The following is a 25,562-nucleotide window of genomic DNA, read 5'->3' as shown; positions in this document are numbered from 1 at the left end:
GATATAGAGGGCAACCCCCCCTCCTCATCCCCCCTGCCTGTACTTCGTAGCCTGTATTCCTGCATTCCAACATTCCAGTTGTAGGATCCATCCCACCACGTCTCCGTAATGCCAATAAGATCATGCCCCTGCAGGTGTGCACACATCTCCAGCTTCTCTTGTTTATTCCACATACTATGTGCATTTGTATAGAAACACTTAAGTTGGGCTCCCAAGGAGGCTGGACCTCCTGTGTGCTGCCCTCCAGCCACCCTCATGCCAGCCTGTGAACCTTTTCCAGGCTCTGGGCATTTGTTGCTGGCTTTTCTGTCACTGGAGTGGTAAGAGTAGGATGGATTAAGGCTCCCCTCCCCCGGCAATATGTTTACCACCTTCTTTATCAGGTTGGCAAGCCTACGACCAAACATTCTTTTCCCTCTCTCAGGCAGATGGATCCCATCAGCCCCCAGTAGACCAGGCTTCTTGAAGCAAGCCCCATGGTCTAAGTAGCCAAACCCCTGGTTGTGGCACCACTGCTGCAACCATTTGTTGATGTGCCAGATTCTATCTGCCCTTTCATACCCTTTCCCTTCAGCTGGGAGGATTGAAGAGAAAATCACCTGTGCTCCAGAGCCCTTCACTGCCTCTCCAAGAGCTCTGTAGTCTTTCCTAATGCTCCTCAGGCTCCTCCCATACATATCACTGTTGCCCACATGAAACAACAGTAGAGGATAATAGTTGGTGGGCCGCACGAGGTTTGGTGGCCTCTTAGTCACATCTCTAATACAAGCCCCCGGCAAGCTCACACCTCTCTAGAGAGAGGGTCAGGTCGGCAAATGGGTGCCTCCATGTCTCTTAGAAGAGAATCTCCTATTGCCGTAACCCGTCGCTTTTTCTTTGTCAAGCTAGTTGTTATGCTAGGAGCAGACTGGTCTGCCTTGCTCGGCTCCAGTGTTTCTTGCGGTGCAACGGGTCCTTCCTCTTCAGCTTGCGGAGCAGTAAAGCGATTCTGCAAGGGCACTTCGGCCTTTGGAGGAAGCCTTTTCCTCCTATTGGTCTTTGCCTTTGCAAGCTTTCATGACCATAAACCTTCATGGAGGTGTATGCACAACTATGGGTTACAAATGGTCTAGCAGATTTCTGTGAATAATAAAGTCCTTTTCTTATGCTTTGTATTTCTCTAATAAAGCAATTCACAGGAAAAGAAAGCTTTTTTCTCTCCCCACAAAGGAGAATGCTTTCCCGGTCCTCATGGAATGGGAATGATAGGCAGTAATGCAGAGAATGTTCAGGAGATTTTAAAAAAAAAAAAAAAAAAAAAAAAAAAAGTGCAGCCTTCCTCCTAAAACAGACTAAAGAATTAATTTCAAAGGCAGAAGTTCCTTTTGCTCTGTCCTGCTATTTGGGCTCTCCTGGCATTTGCCATTTGAGGTGGTTCCTCCTTCATTTGCCACTGCTGAGGTATCACAAGAAATTGCTTCATTCTCTTGAAAAATCACATCTCCTGCTTTTCGAAATAAACAAGGAGTTCTGCAAGAAATTGTGGATTTTCTGCATGCGCTCGATCCACAGTGCTCCTCTCCTGTGGTTGTTGCAGTGCACAGTAGATGCCTAGGATATATTAAGAAAAATTAAAAAATTATGCAGATAGCTATAAGCAGTGTTTAGGTAGGCTTTTTATAATTTTAATAATTCAGCTTCAGAGCAAAGTGCTATAGGCTCCCGCTGCTCCTCTTGGAACAGTATGCAAACAGGCCCGAGGATGGCTCCAAATTAAGGTGAAAACATTCAAGTCATTTAATTTGCACCCTCCATGGCCATTGCCCGATCATGGTGTTCCTGAATAAATACTTGCTCTGTTTCATTATTTATAAGTCCTCGGGTGTTTGAAGTGTAAATTGGACTTTTTAAAACAGAGAATCCATAAACCCGGATGTTGTTTTGCTTGAGTAATGGCTAAAGGAGTTGCAACGCAAACAAGACTTACAAAACCAGTTTTTAATACATATTTGTGACCTGACACACTCTGACACATGCCCAAGAACTCTAAAACATATTACCTGAGTATATGGTCTTCCCGGGGAAATGTGATGCATGAGTACACCATCTCTGTGGGTTGTGTGCGGAAACACTCATTTTAGTAAAATAATTTGCATTACAATTTCACTGGTCAAAGACACCCCTCACGTGCACACGCTTGCCTCCTGATTATCCATCTTGCTTTCCTGTATTGAGAGCTGAAGTCCCACCCTCTTTGCACAATCTCAGAGATGTATTTTAGGTTAATTTTGAAATATGAGTTTCTATTTTGAGAGACAAACCTAGCCAAAGCTTGACGTTTCCTGAGTGACAAAAATATGTACTTCCAAATAAGTAGTTTTTCTAGAATCACAATGAAAATCAGATATTTTTCTGTTTTCTGTAGAATGGAAATAGAAATATGATATCCTTCCAGAAAAATATAAATGAAGTGGAACAACTGATCTCTCCAATTCACACTCATCTTGAGTTTGGGGAACTTGCAGGTTCTGCTCTTGGGCAGGAGGGACCTGAAAGCCTGAAGAGCCCTGGCTGCAGCCCTTCCCGCGGGTCACCCTCCGTGGAGCTCAGGAGCTCCAGGCTCACGCGGGAGATCCCCATTGCACTCAGTATAACAGGTTGCAGATGTGTTTCGAGTACATTCAAAGAAGGAGACAGAACCTGTTAACTTGAGGAAGGGTTTGGAAAGGAAAAGCCCAAAGATAAAGAGGTGAACATAAATTTTAAGGAAAGTTACTGGACTTTTGATTTGGACATAAGGTCACGGGTTGGGGTTAGGTGAACAAAAAGCTGGGTGATGGAAGCTGTGGTGTGCATGCAGATGAGGATGTTGGTTCATAAGCTCGGAGAAGGCAGGTACTAGAGAGAGGAGTGTTCTGCAGGTGGTCTCTGCAGTCCTGTGCAAAGGTCATGAGAAAATTCACTGTCTTTTTCCGACCACGGATGCCACTGATCCTGTTTGCTTGTACAAAATTCGTTTCCTCCCAGAAATATTTTGCAGGTAGAAACTGTGACTGGATCCCTAGATGCTGGGACTTCCCAGGCCCACAGCATAAAATTGGGACTTATACATGTGTGCATATGGTGACTTTGCCATGTCTGGGATGTATGGGTCTGTCTTAATTACGAGGAGCTTATTCCACAGCTGTGGTAAATTAAATCTGAAATGTGTTGTACCAGAAAATGACTGGTATGTGTGTCCTTGGATTCCACTAATATCTCTGTAGTCACACAGCTAAAACTGGTTCTGCTTTGTCCTGGATTGGTACTTGCTTTGCAGATGAAGACTAAATAAACCATTAATAAATGTTTATTATTATGGTCTCAATAAAATAAAACAGGTCTGAAATAGAAATTAGATTGTTTTTGTGATAATATATTTAAATGGAAAGGCTTGGATATCCCTGGGAACATGACTCCTTTTAAATGCAAATAATTTTGTTTGCAGGTGCTTAACATAATAATGTCCATTACTTTGGGGTAATTTCTACCTTGCGAATCATGGCAGAATATCGCTGTTCCAAAAACTGGTATTGAGTAAAGTTTCACATTCCTGTGTCCTCTTGTGCACCAGGGTTGCCCTGTGCTAGTTCTCCCTCATCTCTGAGTATTTTTAGAGAGGCAAAGAACTTTCCAATTGTGACTTTCATAAACTGGGACAAATTCAGCAAGAGTTCCAATCTGTGAACGGCAGTAAAACTTGCTGATGTTTCTGCTCTGTCTCTTGAAATAACAGGGTCAAAGAATAAAGAACTGTCAGTCCATTCCTCTGGCTCCAAGAGTAGGTGGACTTGTTTTTTCTGATGAAAGTTTGTCTGGTGTTTTCCTGAAGACATCCAGTGCTGAAGTTCTCCTCTTTCTAGAAGCCTCACAATCTTAACTGGGTTTAGGTGAGGAGCTCCTATGTCTGGCTCTCATTCCAGTTCCTGAATGTCGCACTTGTCTTTCCAATACTCGACTAGTTTCTGCGTTCATTTGCGTTGTAAGTCACCTTCAAGAATTGCTGTTGCCAGGGTCTTCTGAGAAGCAAGGCAAGACACAAAGTGTTTGCTGGAATAGCCCGAAGACTCTTTATCTCACCGCTGACTGTAGTATGTGCATTTTTATTATTTCTGCATTGTCTGGTAAGAAGAGGAATGCTTTATTTTTTAAACGTTCCCACAAACTAGCCTGTGTATATTTTTGTCTTGATAGCCTTTACATTGTGCGTGTAGGTACTTAGTAAGGTAACTTTTTTGATTAAACTAACTTTATGTGTTGTTTGGTGTAAGAGCGCTGATCTGGGAATGTTTTTTCAAGGATTGACAACTTTTTGTATAGATAATGGAGAATCTTAAGTCAGCCTTAGCAATCTGTTTCTGGTCCCATTTAAAAAATAAAAGAGGAATCCCACAATTCAAGGTCCTTCAAAATTTTATTTCAGTAGGCATTTTACCCCTGTGAGGTTGCCAGAGACTCAACAGCCTACTTGGCAGATGAGCAGGCAGTCTGAGGGCTGGTGAGGCTGCTAAAAGCCCCTTGACTTGGGGGGGTGAGGGGGGGTCCAGCCACTTGGAGAACCTCTGCCACTCTGCGTATCTGTGTTTGCTGAGCTGGAGAGAGGTCAGATTATTAGTTTTTCTTCAGTTAGCAGGCTGATACGTTTTGAACATATGCATAGTTAGGTAATTAGATAGTCCCTTGAGCAAAATATGATTGACACCTTCTCAATGTACACAGTTGTAAGCTTTTAAAAGTTTTGAAAAAGAGCCTGTGTGGTTTGTAAATGTCTCAAATGTCTTTTTTACCTGTAAAACAAGTAAGCCCGCAGATCTGGAGCCAAGGAACATGTGGAAGAGGGAGCTGTAACTCACTCAGAAATTTAGATCTGGCCTGAGCATTGCCTGTTGGCCTCTGCTGCAAGCAGGATACCAGGCTAGGTAGGTCTTTAGTCTGATCTTGTACAGGTATTTGCATATGGAATTATACATTTAAAAACAACAAAAAAAAATCTGTTGAAGTATGGATTAAATTTTTTAATCTTAAAAAAATCCTTTGTAAGTCATATTTTTATAGGGGTTAAGTTTTTAGTAGCAATTTAATGTAAACCTATAGAGATGTTTTGACGGGAGTGATTGCATTTGCCTTCTGTGCCGTTCAGAGTTAGAACTGACTCAAAATTTTGAGTTCACAAATGTTAAGGAAAATAGAACATTTTCCCTGAAGGAGAAGATTTTGAAGACTGAAATAGAAAAAAATTATCTCCTATAGGGGAAAGACATTCAGTTCTCACCTGACTCCTGCAGGCTTGCTTTGCTTTGCCACTTGCATTGTGGAATATTGTCAGACATCTAGGAAAGGACTTTGCAGACCATAGTCTAATCCCATAAAGACATTCCTGTGGTTCCACATTGCAAAAATACCGGTAAATGAAGAAAAGCCGCCTTTGATGTTTAGAGACTCTCTGTTCGGTGGTGTTGGCTCCTGACCTCAGTGCTGAATGAAAGGGAGGGAAAAATGCAAGCTTTGGAGGGGAGCGGGGTATGGAGGTGTGCCGCTGTGGGTGGGCAGGCGCTGCAAAGTGCATCTCCTGAGCTGGGTACAGAAGAGAAATACAGAACAGGCTGTGGCTACGCACAAAGCAGTATGGGCGAAGACGGGCCAGGACAGCAGGAAAACAATCTTGAAACAACCTTGGAAACTTCTCGGAGATCCCTACTGATGATACGAGGACAGACAGTAGGAAATATGTAATCCAGGAGGTGGCTTTTTAGATTTATCTTATTTTTATGTATGAATGTGCAGCGTGGGTCTAATTAAGTTCGTGATGATGTTGAGAATTTACTTCTGCAATAAGCTTTTCATTTTCCATTGACTTCTAATTTATTGCTATTTAATCCTTCTGATTCTGCAGGCATATACCTTCAAATGTAGAAAAATGTGTTTGTGGTCCAGATTTAACTAAGAAAACTCTGTAGAATATATAAAAAAAAGCAACTACCATTTCAACTGATCCATCTAACGCCTTTCTATAAGTAAATAATCCCCATTTTCAGACTGCTTTAGAATCAGTGGCAGGCAGAGGAAAGCAGTACAGAGACACAGGTGTATTTTAATGCACATTTGCTCTGTCCAAAAGAAACCTGATGTATTCCACGTGGTGTAAACGTTGTTCAGGAGTCACTGAGTAGAGGAGAAGTTATCAGGTGTGTGCAGGTGGAACTTGGGTTCTGCAACACATTCTTAGTGGTCCTGAGCAAACAGAGGTGGGAGTAGCACATGGAGACCTTCCTGAGTCTCTGACCTCCCTCTGCCTGCTCTGGTTTGTTCATCTTGACCAACACAAGCTGTAAGTGCAGAGGCTCTGATAGGAATGCTGTGTTCACATTTTGGCAGGTCTGTAACCACTTGGTCTGTCTGACATTGGGTTTCCCAGCTCCAGTGAAGATGTCCAGCTGGGTGTCAGCCCAGCTCTGTCACCCCCGACAAATCTGAGCATGCCAGCCTGCTGCTCTCCAGTGCTAGCTTCAATGGCTCTTGCAGGTGTTGCTCACTTCTTTAGGCTCTCTAGTCTCTCTATTCTTGCTTGCTTGGTTTTCATTTTTTAATATACTAGATGTGAAAAAAACCCACTGCTGTGGAGTGCAGAAGTGGTGAGTTTCCTTCCATCTATTGACAACTGTCTGTACTTGCCCTTACTGCAGCTCAGAGAGTTAGAGAGGGTGTGTGTATATAAATGCCTTTTAATTACCGATTTTTCTTCTCGCTTCTCTTTTGGACAAATCAATGTATGCTGTGTTGCTCATTTAATGTACTGTGCCTCTGTAAGTACAGCGCGTAGGATACCTGATTCTTTCCTGAAGTTGCCTTCTTCCAGATGGGTACCATGCATAATTCTCCCAGACTAAATACCACTGGCTGAAAAATTCACAACTGGTGTGCCAGGGTTAGGAAATACTGTGTGTTTAATGTAAATTTCCTGCAATGTTATTTGGACTTGTTATACAGAGTTGATTAATAGACTGAAATGAAAAATATGTTCTCTGTGAGCAGCAAAACGTTAGTTTATATTATATTTAGCGTTTTTGTGCATCATACAGCTGAAGTAGTTGCTAATGTAATTTGGCAATATTGCACGAAGTTGAGCCTGGTGCACCTCTTCAGTAGTGTCACTGGGGAGGTGGGGTGTGCTCCACATGCCTTGAGCTTGGTGACTGCAGAAAGAGAAACTGCAAATGCCTTTTAATTCCTAAAAGTAAAGTGCTGTGGTTTCCATTCTATTAGAATCCTGTTTTCTGACTTGTGCCAGCACAAGGGTTATTCCCAAAGCAGTCGTAATTCACTCACCCTTTAAAAAAGGGCTCTGCCAGAGTGTTCAACTAAAATAATCCCAAGATGTATCTAAGTCATTTAATAAGTCAGTTCTCACTGCGCGCTGTGTGTCTGCTGGCTTTAGTAGAGCATAACCTGCAAATTCTGTGTTTCATGGCTTTTGCATTCAAGTCCCTCGTAATGCCCTTCCTAAGGAAAGATCAGCTTCTGCTGAGACTGATTGTGAAAACAAACCCTTCCCTAGTGAAGATTTCAACTTCTGTATTAATCTCAAAGGAATAGTCTAATGTAGAAGAACTATTGCTATAATATTTACAGTGCTCTATAAATTTTGTGTTGTCTTGTTTTGTAGCTCCTTGTTGAATAATTCCCAACAAGCTCAAGCAACATTTCTGAGTAAATGTCATTACTTTCAGAAAAATTATATTGCACCTGAAAATAATTGAGGTTTCCTGTCTTGTACAGTCTGTTGGTTTCTGTCTGCTTTGTTGGGTTTTAGCCAACAACTTGCTTGACTTTGATTCCTTGAGGCTTATTCTGTACTAATCCCTTGAAAATCTGTATAGTCTTTCCACAAATGTCCCTTGGTGGTCATCAGGCTTCAGTGAAGGTGGAAAAGATGGAAAGCTATTCTTGAAATCTACTTGTGTTGATGTACAATCTAAATTTTACATCAGTCTTTTTTCAATTAGCCAGGAAAAATACCACCAATTACAGTCCCTGGTGTCCTTTTCAATGGCTTGTGCATGCAGGACAGAAGTGCAGGGAACAGAGCTGAAATGCTATTGAACATTTGGGTATTTCAGTGTAACTTCCCAGAAATTGGGTAAGTGAAACATGCAGCTACAAGGACCTCCCCATGAGTGGCAGCATCCTTTTCAGGTGTCCTCAGCGGACTTTGACCAACCCCTCATCCCCCCTAGTACTGTAAAAATGAACTTCCAATATAAATACAGGAGAATGAATTTAACTTTTGAAACAAGGTACAAGGTTTTGCTTCAGTTAGAGCATTGTTTGAGCTTCTGTGTTTGCAAAAAAATTGCAAAAGCAAATTGTTTAAACTTACTGTATTGCAAATGTCGAGGGATATGTTTGCTTTTGTGCTCACATGTATGGGAAGTTAATGGACAAACTGCAGTTGCATGAAACTTCCTCTATTCAGATTTATTGTTACTAGGTTACCTCCCTGGCATTTTAGGCCAAGGACAGAGGCAGGATGTAAGGAACAAAATGATAGATACATAAAGGGCAGAAAAAAAGAACCCCAATGTCAGATTCTTTGTAAATTAGCAGAATAATACTTTAAGGTTGGCTATTAAAAGGCTTATTTGCAAACTGCTGTCTTCTGAAGAGAGAGTACAAGTGCCTCATGAATATCTGAAGAAAAACCAGTCCATTTTTAAGAACAAAAGAGCCGCTGTATCAAAACAAACCAAACAGAAGTGCTTTGTTAAATCAAGCAGATAGCTATTATAGAGTGCAACACAGGAAAGTCAAATGAGATGCAGAATTCAAAGCAGTGAGGTCAGTTAAGTAACTGTGGTTTACTAGAGACTGTACAAAATTCATAATCGCTTCAAGATTTTAAGTTTGGTTTTTTTTTTTTTTTAAGTATGTAATTGCAATCATTTGCTCTCAAGTTGGGAACTAAAGTTGTTTGAGCTCTTTAGCCCTTGCAGAAGGCTGAGTTTGGCAGAAGTCAAGCTTCTAGAAACTGGTCGAGAGAGGATGTAAGCCTCCTGGGACAAAGAACAACAAACCATGGTGTATGTAGCCTGTACTGAACCGAAGCTGCCCACAAATGCCAGGTATATGTGGTGTGTGTCACTCACTGTAAGGACACAGTTACAACCACTGTTGACTTGTTGTGCAGCACTCTCTTCTTTAGGTAGATGCTGCAGTCTAAAATTATACTTCTGGTTTTTGCAATCCTTAGCATGTGGAAAGTATCTTGGCACTTCCAAATGCACTCTGTGCTGTGAGGAATTTATACGTGCCTTTGAGGTATGTATTTTTTCCTCTGATGACTTGTATGTAACTCATGGAAGGGTAATCACCACCTTCACAGGGGTATGGCCCTGCAGACTGTTCTGTTCACAGTCAGAGCTCTGCCATGGTCATCGGTCCAATTCCTTTAGTGTTGCATATGATGGATTTCTCCATAGGCAGTGCAACTGCAAAGTCCAAAAGTTATTTCCCTTTGCTACTGTCACTTCAGACAGGACCTACTAATGTTAGATTATATTCGTAATCTTGAGTTTTGGGAAGAGAAACCAGGGGCCATCTTTATATTTTTAAACACTTCATTTTCTGAGGAGAGAAATACACCCTCTGTATGTCACAATTGCTTAAGCATCTGAAAGTGTTGTACTGGTGTGCAGCTGCAGGAGCTCTGTGTGCTTGTAACTTGTGCTGTGACGTCCCTTTGCTCACTGTGGAATTCTTAGCCTTCAACATGGGAGAAGACAGAAGATGTTTCTCCTTTTTCCTTTCCCTATTTCCTGATTATCTCTTCTAGTGTATTTTTGCAGCACTTTCACAACCCTCCTCTGTTCCCTTTTCCATGCCATCTGGTTACTTCAGTTGCACAAATTCTCCCATCCCTTAAGCTCCCCCTTTTCCTGGCAAGAATTTATACATGTGATATTTTCTATAAACACCACCTTGCAGATTTTTATTTCCCTTCAGAGCCACTTGAATGGAGGTGTAGAGCCTTCTGTTTGCATAGTGCTGGTGAAGACATAGCCATAACTTAGACTTTGCCTTCAAGTCTGAACAAGAAGACTGAGGAAAAATCAAAGCAGCTGAAGCAGTTTGGGTGATTGTGGTATTGTTATCTTGGTGATTTTTTTCAGAGAGGTTTTTCTTGGGGCCCCTTTTGTTCAGACGACCTCAAATTTGGATCACCGACCTTTCTTTGCGTCATCATTGAGGCACAATAATGAGGGCAATACACAGAAGCTGGTGGATTTTACAGATTTTAGAGGATTTGATGATGAGATGTAAACACTTTGAAGTGTCCCAGGGTGGTAATCAGTTTGTTTTTCCTGGTGAAATCCTCTTTATGTTAAAACTAGTGGTGGTCTCTCAAAAGTTGTATGCCAGTTGAAGCCATGGGGTTGGGGTATAATTGTACAGATGGCATTGCACAAGAAATCATCCTGACAGCCATAAAGCACACGGGTAGCAACTGTCTTTCTCATGTGGCTAAAGGGGTGTTCATTGGTCCTCTAGTGAATCCAGTCTTTGGTGCGGTTATGGATGTTTGGCAGTGCTTCTTCCCGTCGCCTCTGTTGTGTTATAAAAAGTACTTTCAAAATAACTGACTGAAAAAACCTTACTCTGGCATTTTCATCAATAAAACCATAAAACAGTTTGCTGTGGTTAAGACCAATAATTAGTTTTATCCAGAGCAACTCAGAACTGCCCCCTCCAGATAAATATGTTGATATAGAATTGCTGTTGTTATAAAGTGACAATGTAAAGAAACTTTGCTCTCCGCTTCGGAATAAATTATTTGGGCTCTTAATACAGGAGGATATGTGATAAATATTTTTAACTAATTTAAATGTTATGCAGCTAGTGATGTTCACAGATTTTCTTCATCACTGTCAATGAACTTAAAGATCATTTCTTTTAATATTTCAGTGTGAAAAAACCTGGGCAGTGTTAATTTTTCAGAAAAATGATGTCGTAAGAGAAGTGTGTATAAATACAGTGCAAGCAAATCTGAAGGACCAGAGTGCAATGTTGAGGGCAGTTAGTAATGCTTGACATTTGGAAATCAAGTTGGAGTGTTTGACACAGGAATGATGTACATCGTGGGTACTGTGAGCTGACTAATAGAACTGTTAGCCAAGACTTTTAACTGATGGGATGGGACAAGAAAAGAAAAACAGCATGTTATTTATGTTGAATAGATGTCTTGTCCTAATTAAGTACTACCTTTGCCTTGGCAGATATAGTTTCCATTTCTTCATGCTGCAATTTAGTTGTCTGTTGCAGAGCAACTCAAGGTTACAAAACCTCTTTTTTCCTGGAGAGCTTTATGTAACTGTTCTTTTTTTCCCTCACTTTGATGTGTCACTCATGCTGTAGAAAATTTATTCCAGTTGTAGTTGTTATTTCAGTGCTTTTGTTTCATTGAGGTGAGATTGTGTTATGATTACTCAGTGCAGAAATAAATCCATAATGTTAAATAGATATCTGTATATGACGGGCCTCATCGTCAAATTATTGTGCATTGCAGGTGCTTTTTCTAGTATTGTCTGAAATAGCTCCAGTATCAGAGGCAGTTTGTCATTACATATAATAAGGTTCAAACTTTTTAAACAGCACTCAAATCATAAAATACCGGAAACCCTAGTTAGAAAACAGTATTTTTAGTGTTGCGGTTGTTATGAAAAGACATAAAAATGTAGAAGCCCATATAAATGTCTCCCTCATGTGCTTCTTGTTTTTGCAGGTACTATCCTGGTTGACAATATGCTGATCAAGGGGACAGCAGGAGGGCCGGACCCTACCATTGAACTCTCCTTAAAGGACAATGGAGATTACTGGGTGATCCTCGATCCCATCAGCCAGAGGCTATACCTAAATAGCACGGGCCGAGTTCTGGACAGAGATGTAAGTTTGGGGTTTGCTGTTTGTTCTCTTTTTTCTCCATAGATGTTAATTTCTCAACCTGTATGCTCATAGAAAGACCTGTCTGAATATAATAGCTTCATCTATCTTTTGTCCCCAGATGGATGTGAACAGAGTTCATTTGGTTCTTTATTAGGACTTATTAGGAGCATGCAGAAACTTGACTCTGTGTGCAATTATTATATGTGGACGAACACAACAGTAAAGACCAAACAGATAAATGAGTGGGTTGGCAGAAATACATATCGAACCAAACTTGACTTGTTTATGGAGTTAAAACCATTTTTATTCTGGTTTGCTGCCTCTGAGTGGAAGAATTGCTGCTCATCTTGTGTCCCATGGCACTTATTAAAAGCCTACTCTAGCTGTGTACATTGACTTATGAGATGTGAGAGAGAGCAAAGGAATTGTGGATATTACAATTCACTTATAAAGCCTGACATATTCAATTGAGAATGTGCTAGTTTTTAAGGCAGCAAAGAATTCGTGTGGTATGCTCATCTGTAATAGCAGTAAAGAAATACTGTCAGGCTAAGTTTAATTTTTATAAAAAGAAAGATTAAAAGCACAAAATAAATAGGAGTGTTCTCATCTATGCTAACTTTATTGAAGAGAAACACTTCAAAATTGAGACATTTTCTCCCAGTGTTATAGCATTGCTGTAGTTATCCGAATTTGAAAAGAAAATTTACTCAAAAGTGACTGTAATTAGCATGGAAAGAGAGCTTTAAAGATCAGCAGTTCTCCTTGGAGTGCATGAGAGTTTCTTTTGTATTAGTTTGATTTGATTAATTTGTCTTTTCCATGTGTTTTGAGATCTATTAATAAGTACAAGAAACAGCATGCAAATTTTTCTTAATTTCCGTGTTTAGTTTAAAAGAACTAATTGAATTCAGCTGTCCTTAATTTGTTTTTGATTCACAGACTGTTTTCATATGTGAAGCAAAGGTATGCAGCACAAAACAGGGCTGAATGGACATGGTGGCAAAAGATTTCTCAGTACATCAGCAAAGAGTTGGTGTTTCCTCTAGTGCCAAACAGCCACCTGCCTTTGAGGAGGCAGGCAGGTCCTGGAACACATTTGGCTTTTCAGTTTTATTTTTAAGTCAGAGCAAAAAGCAAGAGCCCCCAATGGGAGGTGAGGCTGTAAGAAATGTAGGGTCAATTCTTCATCAGCCCACGCAAGTCTGCGTATCTGTATGGCATTAGGAAAAAAAAATAATTAATTCCTGTTAGACCAGTGTTAATACTTTTTTTTTTTTCAATGGCCCTTTTAGCAACACTTTTCTTTCTACAGGTTTGTTCAGCAGAGCTGCTTTACCAGAATATAACCTAGATGCTTTACCAAAACAACCTTGCCAAATTATTTTATTTCCAACATTAATAACAGTCTTACTAAACTCACAAATACTTTACATTATTATCAATACATACAACCACTTTACAGTGATGTTCTTTGCAAGAAGTAGCCTCAAGTCGCAGGAAACAAATTGAGAGTGTGCATTTTCCTAGCTATGTATAGGTAATATTGGTGTTTTTACATTGGTATTTAAGGGGTGATAGCGTCTTTTTTTGGTTTTTTTGTTTGTTTGATTGTTTTGTTTTGTTTTGTTTTTTTAACCAGGAACTGTAACACTTCTTATCCCTAGTACTGTAGTGCTGGGTAAAATTACTTGTTTGTATTTGTTTAAGTTTGCTGGGATATGAAAAGAAAATGTGAGATTTAAGGTAATTGAGATTTTGGGTGTGAGCCCCATTGTAGCTGTCTTCTGTGGTCTCAATGAATTGCTGGGAGTCACAAGCCAAAGACAATGAAAACAACCCACAAAAACCCCACTGACTGATTAGAAAAGTGAGGTTTCTGTCATGGGCTTGATTAATACAGCTCTTATCTAAATGCTGTTTCAAGTCTTCAGAACCAGAGCTATGCTAACCCCTAAAATGCAAGAGCATTCCAGAGCGTGTGCGGTTCTTTTTTTTTCTCTTTTTTAAAAGTAAACTATTTTTCTCACTTTTCAAGTTGAGGCCATGTGAAACTTAGTAGTACCAATAAAATGTGGGGGTTTATTAAATTGAACCTTAAAATTTGATTTTTATTACAGACCAAAAATGTAGTCTCTGATTCACAAATGGTGCATGTACGATTGTATTCAATGTACTTGGATACTCTTCCCATTTTTCTCTCCGATGTGCCCACTTGTCAACTCCCTGCTGATTCAGTTAACCTGATCCTGTTCTCTTTTATTATTTTTCCTGAAAGAAAACCTTATTAGATTCCATTGATTGATTTTACTAAGAATGACAGTATGTTTTCCAAACAAAAGCAGATAAAAAGAACGTTCCAGACTTTTCTTCCAAAACTTTGAAGTACTTAGGAAGGATGAATAGAGAGAAATCATAACTGGAGGTGAAAGGAACTGCTAAAAGAACTTGTGCACAAATTGTACATACGTGAAAGTATTGCTGTGTCATATTTTACCAAAGGCAAGAAACTGTTTTTTCCATGTTTTTGTGAAAAAGTTCAAATCCAGAAAACTGTGTATTTACATATCTGTTGTTGCAACTAATTATGTTTTTCTTGGCCATTGCTAATAACTCTAGATGAACTCAGTAGCATTTGAAGTGTAGTAAAGGTGGCCTAAAAATTCTTGGATCTTTGGCAATTCATTGCCAATGTGAAAAATAGACGGAGATTATAATGTCAGAGGCTTAATTTAAGTTACAGAAGATATTTGGTATGTTCCTACCTATGTTAAAAGTTCCACTGATAAAAGTAGAACTGCATTGTACGTGGCTGCAGATTTGTACAGCAAAGAGAAGGGACTTTGGGTTAAAAGCTCATGCTGTAGTTCACTGCGGAGAAAGTTGATTGTAAAATGCGTAGGGAAGAACAGATATTTAATGTAAGATCTCAATGCCACCATAAAGCCCCCTTCTTTCCCCAAGTCTGACTCTTTAAAAACTGATTAGTACCGAAGTCTGAAGGGTAAAGAAAGCCATAGGGTTCTGAAATCCATTATAGCGAAACTTGAAAAAAAAATCAATCAATCAATCAAAGAAATTGTAGCATTTAGAATTAGTGAAAGTGTAATTATGCAGATATCTAATTATGGTGTAATTGTCTCAGAGTCCCCATACAAAAACCTGTTTGCATTCACTGTACAGAACAGTATGGCATAGGTATCTTTAAATTACATTTTTGAGTCATTTATTCTCTTGAAGACTTTGAGGTTAATAAGTATAGATCTTTTTCAATGTGTCCCTTCCCATGCTTGCTCGCTTTCTGCTGAGTGTTAGGTACAAAATCAAAGTGGACCTCATGCCAGTATTTTACGTGCCAGACTGCTGCTTCCAGTATGTAAATTGGCCCTTGCTGTGGTGGGAATTGTGAATAAGAGTCATGCTGGAATGCTCTGTTTCCATTGCACTCTTTCTGAATTTCCATTTTGACCAAAGGTGCCTTTTCCTTTTTTCTTCTTAGAATTGCTCTATTAACTCAGGTAAGTAGTAGGAGCCTTTCCATCTTACATTTCTTTACCCGCTCTTCAAGTTTGGGAATTATTTTTATTTGAATATTATGAAGTTCACTGGAGTAAAAACAACAGGACTTTGGATTGTCTGCATTTAAAGGTGACCAAGTTGTTTCTAAATTACTTGGTAAAGGTAAGTGGTAGCATATTGAATTTATTTCTGACCTGACCCTTCAATTCCACTACTGAGAAACCAAAGGTTAAAATGTGTGACATTTTCTAGGTATCTTTCAGTAATCAGATGATGTTCAAAAGATGTGCTGCTTTTGTTGTTGTTGCTGTTCTCAAGGGAAGTGTGAAGGGCTAATCGTGCTGGGGAATTTTATTCCTGTGTTAGCACATACAGCTGGCAGAGCTCTGTCTGCAAAATTCGGCTTTGAGACGTGTAGGTCTACTTTTGAAATATTGCCAGCTGAGTTGTGGTCAGTGCACTCTCATGGAAGCTTTTTAATCCAGACATAGAACACGAACCATAACACAGGCAGGCTGATGGGCTATATGTGAACTCGAGCAATATTAACAGCAGTTGAATTGTAACTGTTAGTTCACACTTTGACTATGTATTATAAAAATGTGATTTCATTTACAGCTGCCAATGTCCATTCAGTCCATTGTGGTGCAAGTGCAGTGTGTTAACAAGAAGGTTGGCACCATTATCAACCATGAAGTACGGATTGTGGTGAGAGACAGGAACGATAACTCGCCGCAGTTCCAGCACCAGCAGTACTACGTGGCAGTAAATGAGGTCAGAACCACTTTTTTTTTATTTTTTCCTCTTTCTCTTTTGGGTGGTGTCATTGCTAAATGCCAGCTTTCACTTCTTTCACTTATCATTTCAAAACCTGGTAAATTCAGTTTTTTTAAAATCCCTTTCACTTGTGTCGCTTCAGAAAAGCACAGCACAGACAGTATATTGAAGTTTTTAGCATGTAAGCTGTTCTTCCTGTTTCTTAACGAATGCAAAGACAAGCACACTTTTCATCAGGATTCTTGTGGTATTGCAGAAGACACTAGAATCTGAAGCTACGTCTTGATGAGTGAAGCACTGATTGATGTCTGTTAAATTTACAAAATGATGTATCACATTCTGCAGTTGTATCAACAAACCTGGCAGTAAAACGAATGTATTTATGAAAAACATACGTAAAGCAAAGAGTTCAAAATGCTTTATTAACTACATTGAAGCTTGGGAAAGTGCAGATTTTGTTTACTGCTGTTTCTTTTTATTAAATGATGTCTGTGAATTGAATTCTCTTGCTTTATCTTTTCATTAAATAGCTTTGGATTGGACTTCTCTCTATTATTTGTAGGAAAAGTTTTATTTCTTTCTTGAGCTGGTACAGCTTCATTTCACTTCACAGTTAATTTTTTTATTCTATTGAATAGTCTGCTAATAACTGGTACAGAGGATCAGTGTTTTCAGTAAGTTAGTATCCTGGGGCTTTAGTAATAAGAAGTAGAAGTGGGAACTTGAATACAGAACTGGAAGTGTCCAGACTGAAACTAAGACGGGAATGGAAAGATGGGTCAGTCTTCTGCAGGTAAACATTGGAAGAATTACAGTTGCATTTAAGAAAACAAAGCTCTTAGATATGTAGTGTGTGTTGTTTCCCAGTTAGGGTTTGGTTTTGGGTGGGGTCTTTTTTGTGTAAGAGCATGACTGCTTTCGTGTTGTTTGAATTTAGTGGAACTGATTTGCTGTTTCAAAAAAACTTTCATAGTTTTGTGTGCTTTTCAATATGTCTGCGTGTTGTAATGATCACTATGTTGTTCTAAGTGACCAAGCGTGTAGCAATGTGCAGGACACCTTGTAGGCCCCAGGAAAGGAGTGGGAGAGTTGGTTGATGAGTTTAGGCCTAATTAAGCAAAAAGTATGGAGGATAAAAACCAAAAGTATGTGCAGTCATTTATTTGCATTACTATTGGGCAAAACGCAGTGTTGCTCTTTCCACCAGTTGCAGTCCTAATTTAATTAGCTTCTGTGTTTCATTTTATCACTGTTATGCTTATAGCTTCTGACACGGCACCACTGTGCCCTTCAGCAGTACCCAGTAGGTTAATGCTCTCATTAATTAACCAAAAAAAAGTTCACAAAGCATCTCTTTCTCAAAGGTTTTAGTGAGTGATTACATTTTTTAATGATAGTTTATTCTGCTAGTAACTGGTACTGCCTCTAGTGAATTTAACTAGAGGAATGCACTGGGATGATGTTGTTTTGGTTATTTTTTGATTGCCTGTGCTCTTCTTTTTTTAGTTTGCTTCTAAACTAAAAAGTACAGAAGTTTCTCTTACATAAGTAACATAAAGCAAATCAAAGGACAAACAGTTTTTATTATTTACAGCTACCATGCATGTGAGTGTGACAAACATCTATCTTTTCTAGTCAGGAAATTTCCTCTGTGTTAATTTGAGGACTTAGTTGTTCAGGTGCTTTACAGGATTGTACTTGGTGGTTTCTCTTATCAGCTGACATGCCTCTCTCTGGTTGTCCTACCTGGGATGTGGCCTTATAACCATGCTACGGACACTGATGCTTGTACAAAACATTAGGTGGACTTTCCACACATGCTGTTTAATCCATCTGCATGTACACAGGAAGCGTTGGATTTACAACTTCTGTGCTAACCATCTTGACAGTATGTGTGCTTTGTTAAGTGTAATATCTCCCAAAAACATCATGCTGCCTGTATACACCTACTGGGAGGAAATTCTCACCAAATATGTCTCAGCCTTGCAATTACCCCCAAATGTTTTTTAGGGAGTAAAGTTCTTGGGCTAAGATTTTCCCACGTCATCAAAACTGTTATATAGTTATCGGCACCTATAATATGAGACACATAACTGTAGCCAGATTTTACTTTATTAGGCAGTTTCTCAGTTTCAGAAATGTCTAGGGGTAAAATTATATTTTGAAGAAACAGGATGGTTTTTATGTCAAGTGTTTTTTATAATTTGAACTGTCCACAACATACTAAAATCAATTTGTAAAAGAAGCCAAGGGTAATTGTAATACAAACATAAATCCTTGTTTCACATGTGTCTTCTCTCTTTGCACATAAAAAGACATGGTTTAAAATCAAGCCTCTATTTTTCCAGGAGGCTTAGAATGAGATGGACGTGGTAGGGCAGTGTCTTGGTCTATACCAAATGTGTGTCAAGTGTTATACTTGATTGGTTAGAAAAGGAGGATGTCTGTACTAAGTTAGACCAAAAGCTCCCCTAATCTGGTGTATTTTCGCTGTCAGGGGCCCTTGCAGATGCTCAAGGAAGAGCATAAGGATTGGGAAAAACGGAGTGATGCTGTCCTAGAGAGTCCACCCAAGCTCCAGTCACTTGTAGCTGTAATAGGTGTTAGACCAAAGGCAACGTTTGTAGTAGCTCTTGACCATTTTTTTTTCTTTCTCACATGCTTGTGAACATGTGTATATTAAAATTCCTATTTCAGTCTTATATTGACTAGACTGTATCAGACTTCTCCATGTTGTCACAGGCATCTGTCGGAGCATCAGAAGTTGCATGGGTGTAAGTTCAGAAATACCATGGTAGCATTTGCTTGATTTTCAAAGCCATCCTTCAGTTTCAGTCGAGAATTTTATCATTAACAGCTATTTGCTGATGCCTCAGTAGTTCTGGGTGCTAATACTCCCTTTGGTCTCCCTTCTCCTACCTCTAAGTTCCTCCTCAAGCGCATGATCATGAAGAGAGCTAATTCCATGCCTTAAGGCAAACTCCCCAAATCCTTCAAAATATGTGCACTTACTAATCTGGTAACTATGTGGTCTCTCTTACAAAAAAGCCACGGTCCCTCCCTGCCTTTCTTACTCAAGGTGTTTCATAGCCTTTTTTCATCCTGTCATGCCTTATCTCAGGCACTAAGATGAGAAATATCATAATTTCTCACTTTACTGCTTCAAATAGCTTCATCTGGAACCTAAAAAATCCCGAGAAATCTCTGTATATAGATAGTGTCTGTAGAATTTGGCCTATTCTGCATATTGTCAAACGATCCATTGGGATTTAAATGTTTTCTTCTGTCATTCATACACTTGTATGTATGGAAGACCCCTGGGTAAGGTTATCCAAAATTAAAATGTGCAGAGAAATTAATATTCCCCTCCAGTGCATGTGTGATTTGAAAATGGATCTTTTGCATCTAGGTACAAAAATTATCTTTACATGTTTTACTTTTTAAGCACAGTGTTACTATCTGAGCATTTAAATGAGATAGCTGATTAGAGTTAGCTAATAGGGAAAAACACGCGCTGCGTTGGCAGGGGGTGGCAAGCAAAGGAAACATCCTACATGTGTATGTGTGTATATGTACATTTATGTGTACACTTGTGTGTATACATGTATATGTATAAATAGTCTCTGTTCTCTCTGGTCCTCAATAGCCATAGCTGGAGGCTAACGCAGATACAAAATAGCCATCTGCTGAAAATTAACTGGCATTTTGTGCATAAGCTATAGTCAATAAAATGATGTTGTAATTAAACTATTGACTTCTGATAGTTGTCTGGGTTATGAAACAGATTTGAGACATAATTCAGGCAACTCGTAAGCAGTGCTATTCTGACATCTGAAGGAACTAAGATGATCATTGCTCTTGGGCTGCTGCTACTGTGCATACCATAGCCGAGAGCCAGTGCCAGCACTAGGGCAGAAATGGGCTCTTTGCCTTCATATCACAACCAGCCCAGTGCTGCTGCTTTACCAGGAGCGGGGGCTTTCAGTTTTTTCATCTATATTACAGCAGGTCCAGCCTCAGCAAGAGTTTAGTGCAGCACAAGTGCAGAAGCCCTTTAGAGGGGTGCTACCATTTAGGAGCAATTTTCCATTTTTCCCTTCTCATGCTCAAGACAAAGAATGTAAGTGTCTCAGCCAAAAGCAAATCTAACTGCTATCCACAGCATTATGAATCTCCTCATTAGTTAAGGCTGATGTTAAAATTTTTATTATAATTAGAAATACTCTGCAGGCCTATTTCCTGTTTTCCATGTTACATTTTTTTTCATATGAAAACATCACATCGTTATTCATTTAGAAAAAAATCCTGACAAAATTACATCAGCCTGGGGCTAAATTTGACCATGCTTATTAGTGACTTAAAGATATGTGTTATTGCAGTATATTAAAACAAAGTTCTATAGTAGGTTGAAGTTCAGAGGAATTATCGTTACTGTTCTACAGACAAATCTATAGTATTGTCAGAAGTGTTTTAAATATATATGACCTAATACAGGGACTAGAAACTAAAATCTTAGACTAGTAAGGCAGAATTGTGGTGTCTGTGTTTTGTGTTAAAAAAAAAAAAATTCACAAATTTTATCTCGGGTAATACAACTCTAGTTCTGCATTGCCTGGGTTATATAAGGCTAACTTTTTTGTAATAGTTTTTCACGTGAGCCTTACCTGAGTGCTACGGAGGTGTTGGTAAGCTCATGACCATTTAATAGCTGGTCATTTTGGAAATTATAGTGGAGTTACTAGAGTACTGTTTGAAGTCAATGTTACTTTATTATACAGGCATAAACTAATAGCTGATGAGAATTTCGGCTTGTATACCAAAATTTTAGACTTGGTTTGGTTTTTGGGGTTTTTTTTTTGGGTTCCCCTCCTTATGTTGGTAGAGATGGGAATCCTTCGCAAAATAAGCGTGTCTCGTGAACTTCAGCTGTCTTAAAACTTTGGCTTTGGACTGTTGAGAATTATAATTTGTGCTGAATTTTCATTGCTTCTGGTGTAATTATTCATATTTTTCTCCTTGTGGTATTGAAATAATTAATCTCTGCAGGTAGACATCATCAAAACAATATTAGCTCTGAATGATTAACTGTAAATCTTACTTTGCTCTGCTGTTCAGGGCCAATGTGAAAAATTATTCATTTTTAACTTTGTCAATAGGCAATAATAGGAAAATTTATTTTCAAAATCTTTTATGGAAGTGCTGAAAGTTCCTGTCTGTATCTAGACTTCTAATAGACATAAATCACATTGGAGAATTTTTAAGGATTGCAGCTGTTGACTGTGGAATCGTAAGATTTATTGTGTGTATTTCCTCTCTATTTGTTTAATCGCATTCTTTTGAAATCTTACTTGTTTCTTGTCATCATGGTTCTTTTTCACCACATTGAATTCCCACAGAGATGATTATCCTCCAGCTGTCACTAACACTCATATAGTTTTTTATTTATAATTTCTAACATGTTATCTTCTGTAAGGTAAGATGCTTAGTGTGGTCAAAAAGTTTACTACATAACTTCAGTCTCTTTCTGTAGGAGGTACTAAAATTCAGTATGGAGAAACGACATTCCTCTGAGGTATTCTCTGAATTCTCTGATACCTCCTGCGTCTCCCGGAAGACTTGGTGGTAGAAGATTTTTTTCAGATAATGAACTGAGTTGGAAAATGTGGGAAAATGGGCACTGTGCAGAATCTCTCCATTACAAATTGACATAGCAATGGTGGGCTGGTGGTTTGAGCTCTAGATAAGTGTTTACTGTCTAGAGAGTGTGTGTTTATCTACTAAAGAATGAATTTGATCACTGGTTTGAGAAATTATGTTTATTATATAGTATATAATACAAAGCCATCTTGATGTTCTGCTTTTTGCCGATGCCAAAAATATGATTAACCAGTTTGTTCTGCTTGCACACACGTGTTGAAATGGAGTGCCCATTTTATGGCTGTGTGAGATCAAACCCAGTTGTTCAGCCTGCCCTTTTAGCTTTTGGATACATGTTTTAGATGCTTTCATAACATTCACTAGAAAAATGTGCCCTTCATTCCCATGTTACCTGTCCGTCTTCCTAGGAATGCAGTTCCTCATGGGCTGTTCACATAATAACTAATCCTTATTTAAACAAGAACAGTGGGATTATTCATCTTGATAAAGAACAGTGTGTATATACTATATATAGTCACATTTTATAAGGTGAACCAAGTTCCTCCTTATTGTTCCAACAACAAAGTGAATGGTGACAGCAGTCAGAAAATCCTCACCAATTGCGGGTGAAAGTGATATTGCTGGCAAATGGTATGTCATTGCGATGTTAAGATCTCAGTTTACAAATATTGTATAGCTTTGAATGCTGAGTGCCTCTCTCAAATGATTGAAAGCGGACTTTGAGACATTTAGCTAAGAGCTCATCTGAATTTTTCCAAAGGCTGAAGTAATCTCTGATGTGAGATTTCAGGCAGGCTGGAAAGTTGAGTGAAATTAGTCAAATTTTTTCCTAACTTTTGGGAAGAGGGAGTGGCAGGGGATTTTTTTTTCAGTGTCCTTTCTAATATTATTTGTATTGCATAAAAAGAAAATATAGATACAATAGAAACCTGCATATTAGATTAATTAAGGTTTACACATCTGCAATAACTTATTTTAGATGTAATATACTAAATCCAAGACTTCAGCTTTTCAGTTTTACTGTAAGGGCATGCAATTGTAGTTCTGGTGTTTACTGCTATGTCCTTTTTATAACTGTCTCCTCTGTTATCACTTAACGATGTGCTTTACAGCACTGTAGCCTTCTTGTGTTAGTCATCATTTATCTGCACCCTGTCAGGGCCCCGGTACAGCTGCTCTGGGTGGAACAGACTACATAACCGTTGCCCAGCAGAGCTGCTGCCTGGAGCAAGTGCTGAGGAGCATGGAGGCAGGCTAGCGCAGAGCCATGGTTAACAAGGGTGGTGTTGGACACCGTCTTCACTGCCCCACTTTCCTGCCTGTTTCACACAGGTTGTCTTCAGAGCTGCTCTATTGCGCTTCGCCTGGGAGCTCTGAGGCTTTTTTTCTGTTTTGGCAGCAGAAGCTGGGGAAATTTCCATTGTGGGCCAACTCCTGCCCAGCCACTGTGGTGCCCAGCTCTTTCCACCAAGACTCTATCATTTAACCAACGATTAATTGGTCAAAATGTTGTATTTAGTGTTGTATGGCGTGTCTGTGTCCTGGTGGGAGCTGAGGCGCCTCTGTGAGGAAAGGCCAGGGCTGCCCTGGGCCGGGTGCAGCTGGTTCCAGCCGGTTCCAAGGGCCCCAGCCCAGCGCCTCAGCCTGGCTGGCCTTGCGTCAGGGAAGCGGGTTGGAGAAACGGAGAATGCCGCCCGGCAGCGAGGAGTGAGGAAAAAATGGTGAGCAGGAGAGGAGCTGGGAGTGGAAGAGGAAAGCTGAGCCTTGAGAAAGGGGGTGAGGTGGGGGAATGTGCTGTTTTGGCTTTGTTTGTCACCATGCAAAAATATCTTCAATTGGTAGTATGTTAAATTAATTTTCCCCAATCCAAGTCTGTTCTCCTTGTGAGGGTAATGGGTGAGTGATTTCCCTGTCTTGACCCTCAAGCCTCTTCATCTGATTTTCCTCCCCTGTGCTGTTGGGGGGGGTGCTGAGAGGTCACCTGGGCCAAGGATAGCCCACTATTAATGTGGGGGGAAAACCTACAATCCCTCTTGTAAATCTTCCCAAGTGGTTTTCATGTTGCTTTGTTCTTCTATCCCCTTACAAAAACATAGGAAAGCCCCTTTTCCCCCTACACATGCACTTTTGTCATTAACCAGTAAGTTATCCTCCTTGGTTTATGAGAGTTGACTGATTTTACACTGTCAGGCAAGGCTTGTGTTTCTGAGGTGACTGGTCTCCTGAATTCTTGAAAGGCTGCTGCTGTAGCAGAGATTCTCTGTGAGGTAATTATCCTGCAATTAGTAGGCATGAGGGAGCAGTCAACTTCCGACACCCACGTATGACAAGTATATGATTAACACCAATAGTAAGCAAGTCAAGTTTGTAGCAAAACATAAACATACATAGATATTATGGCATAAATGTACATAATTTGAATAAGTATTGTAAATTATGCCTCACCGGTTTTATCATTAAAAAGGCTTTGAATTGGTGGGTTTTATTTCAAAGATTTAAGTATTCTCAGCTTTGAAAATATTTCTTAGAGAATGCTGTCAGCCATTAAACTCTTGAAGTAATTATCAGCTTTATAAATAAACCAAGACCAAGAACTATGACTATAGGAGGAAATGGGCAGTTAATTGCTTTAGGGTGTGAACTACCAAATACAATAACGAAGTAGTATCCACACTTGCAACAAATGTTTGAATGTCTGTCATAGTTTAACTGCAGCCAGAAACTAATCCCCACACAGCAGCTCTCTTGCTCCGCTCCAGTCAGATGGGGGAGAGAATTGGAAGGGTAAAAGTGAGAAAATTTGTGGGTTGAGATAAAGACAGTTTAATAGGTTAAGCAAAAACCGCGTACGCAAGCAAAGCAAAACAGGGCATTCATTCACTGCTCCCCATGGGCTGGCAGGTGTTCAGCCATCTCTAGGGCGGCAGGGCTGCATCAGGTATAACGGTTACTTGGGAACACAAACCCCGTATGTTTAAACACTGTATGTTTAAAGATGTGCAACAACTTAATGTACAATTTGGAGGGAAGAAGAGGGGTCAGTGGGTCTCTGTGAATTCGAGGGCTAAAAATTTGTGTGTCATGAGAGCAGCAGCAGGAGGCATGTCTAGGAGCAATGGTTATGTTGAATCCAGAACTGTTTGTTCATTAGTTTTTCAGGTTGATTACTCACAAAGTTTTCTGGATATTAAAATTCACAATGATGACTCCTAAGAAGTCAGTTGGACTCCTGTCCATGATCTCAATGGGTCTTGATTTCATGCTATGTATCTATGCTAGAATAATTATGTATTGGTTCATTTTCAAAATATAATTTTATGGGTATTCAATTGCTGCCAACAAAATATTAGAGAAACAGTATCATACTTGTGTTTGTTTAAAGCCATAAAGTTCTCTGGGTGGCTGTGTTTGCATGGAATAATATTTATCTGGGGCTATTCACATTGTTATGAAGACACTGCTAAATGAGTTCTGTTTACTTTTGGAGCTCATCTTTATTTTCCTTCCTGAACCTGAAAAATTAGCTTTTATTTTTTAATCTTTTTATATTTATTTCATTAATTCTATAATTTCTGAGACTTTTTTTTAATGTTTTTTTAAACCAAATGGGGTTCTGTCTTGATGCAGACGATCTGTGGAATAAAAATAGAAAT

The 25,562-nt window shown here is 39.4% G+C and overlaps 1 protein-coding gene across 1 annotated transcript in view; it reads left to right on the top strand.

Moving 5' to 3' along the window:
- Positions 1-5,514: 5,514 nt before the first annotated feature.
- LOC104462522 (protocadherin-15-like) overlaps positions 5,515-25,562 on the top strand; it is a gene marked incomplete at its 3' end in the record, with an annotated part of 29,292 nt that continues 9,244 nt past the window's right edge. The window contains exons 1-4 of the mRNA XM_010074488.1: positions 5,515-5,736; positions 10,407-10,578; positions 11,795-11,955; positions 16,093-16,248. Of these exons, the coding sequence (XP_010072790.1) occupies positions 5,515-5,736; positions 10,407-10,578; positions 11,795-11,955; positions 16,093-16,248 (711 nt within the window). The remainder of the gene's footprint in view (positions 5,737-10,406; positions 10,579-11,794; positions 11,956-16,092; positions 16,249-25,562) is intronic.

This window comes from Pterocles gutturalis, unplaced genomic scaffold, assembly GCF_000699245.1.
Source record: "Pterocles gutturalis isolate BGI_N339 unplaced genomic scaffold, ASM69924v1 scaffold21982, whole genome shotgun sequence".
NCBI lineage: Eukaryota > Metazoa > Chordata > Aves > Pterocliformes > Pteroclidae > Pterocles > Pterocles gutturalis.
This window is presented reverse-complemented; position numbering and strand designations above follow the sequence as displayed.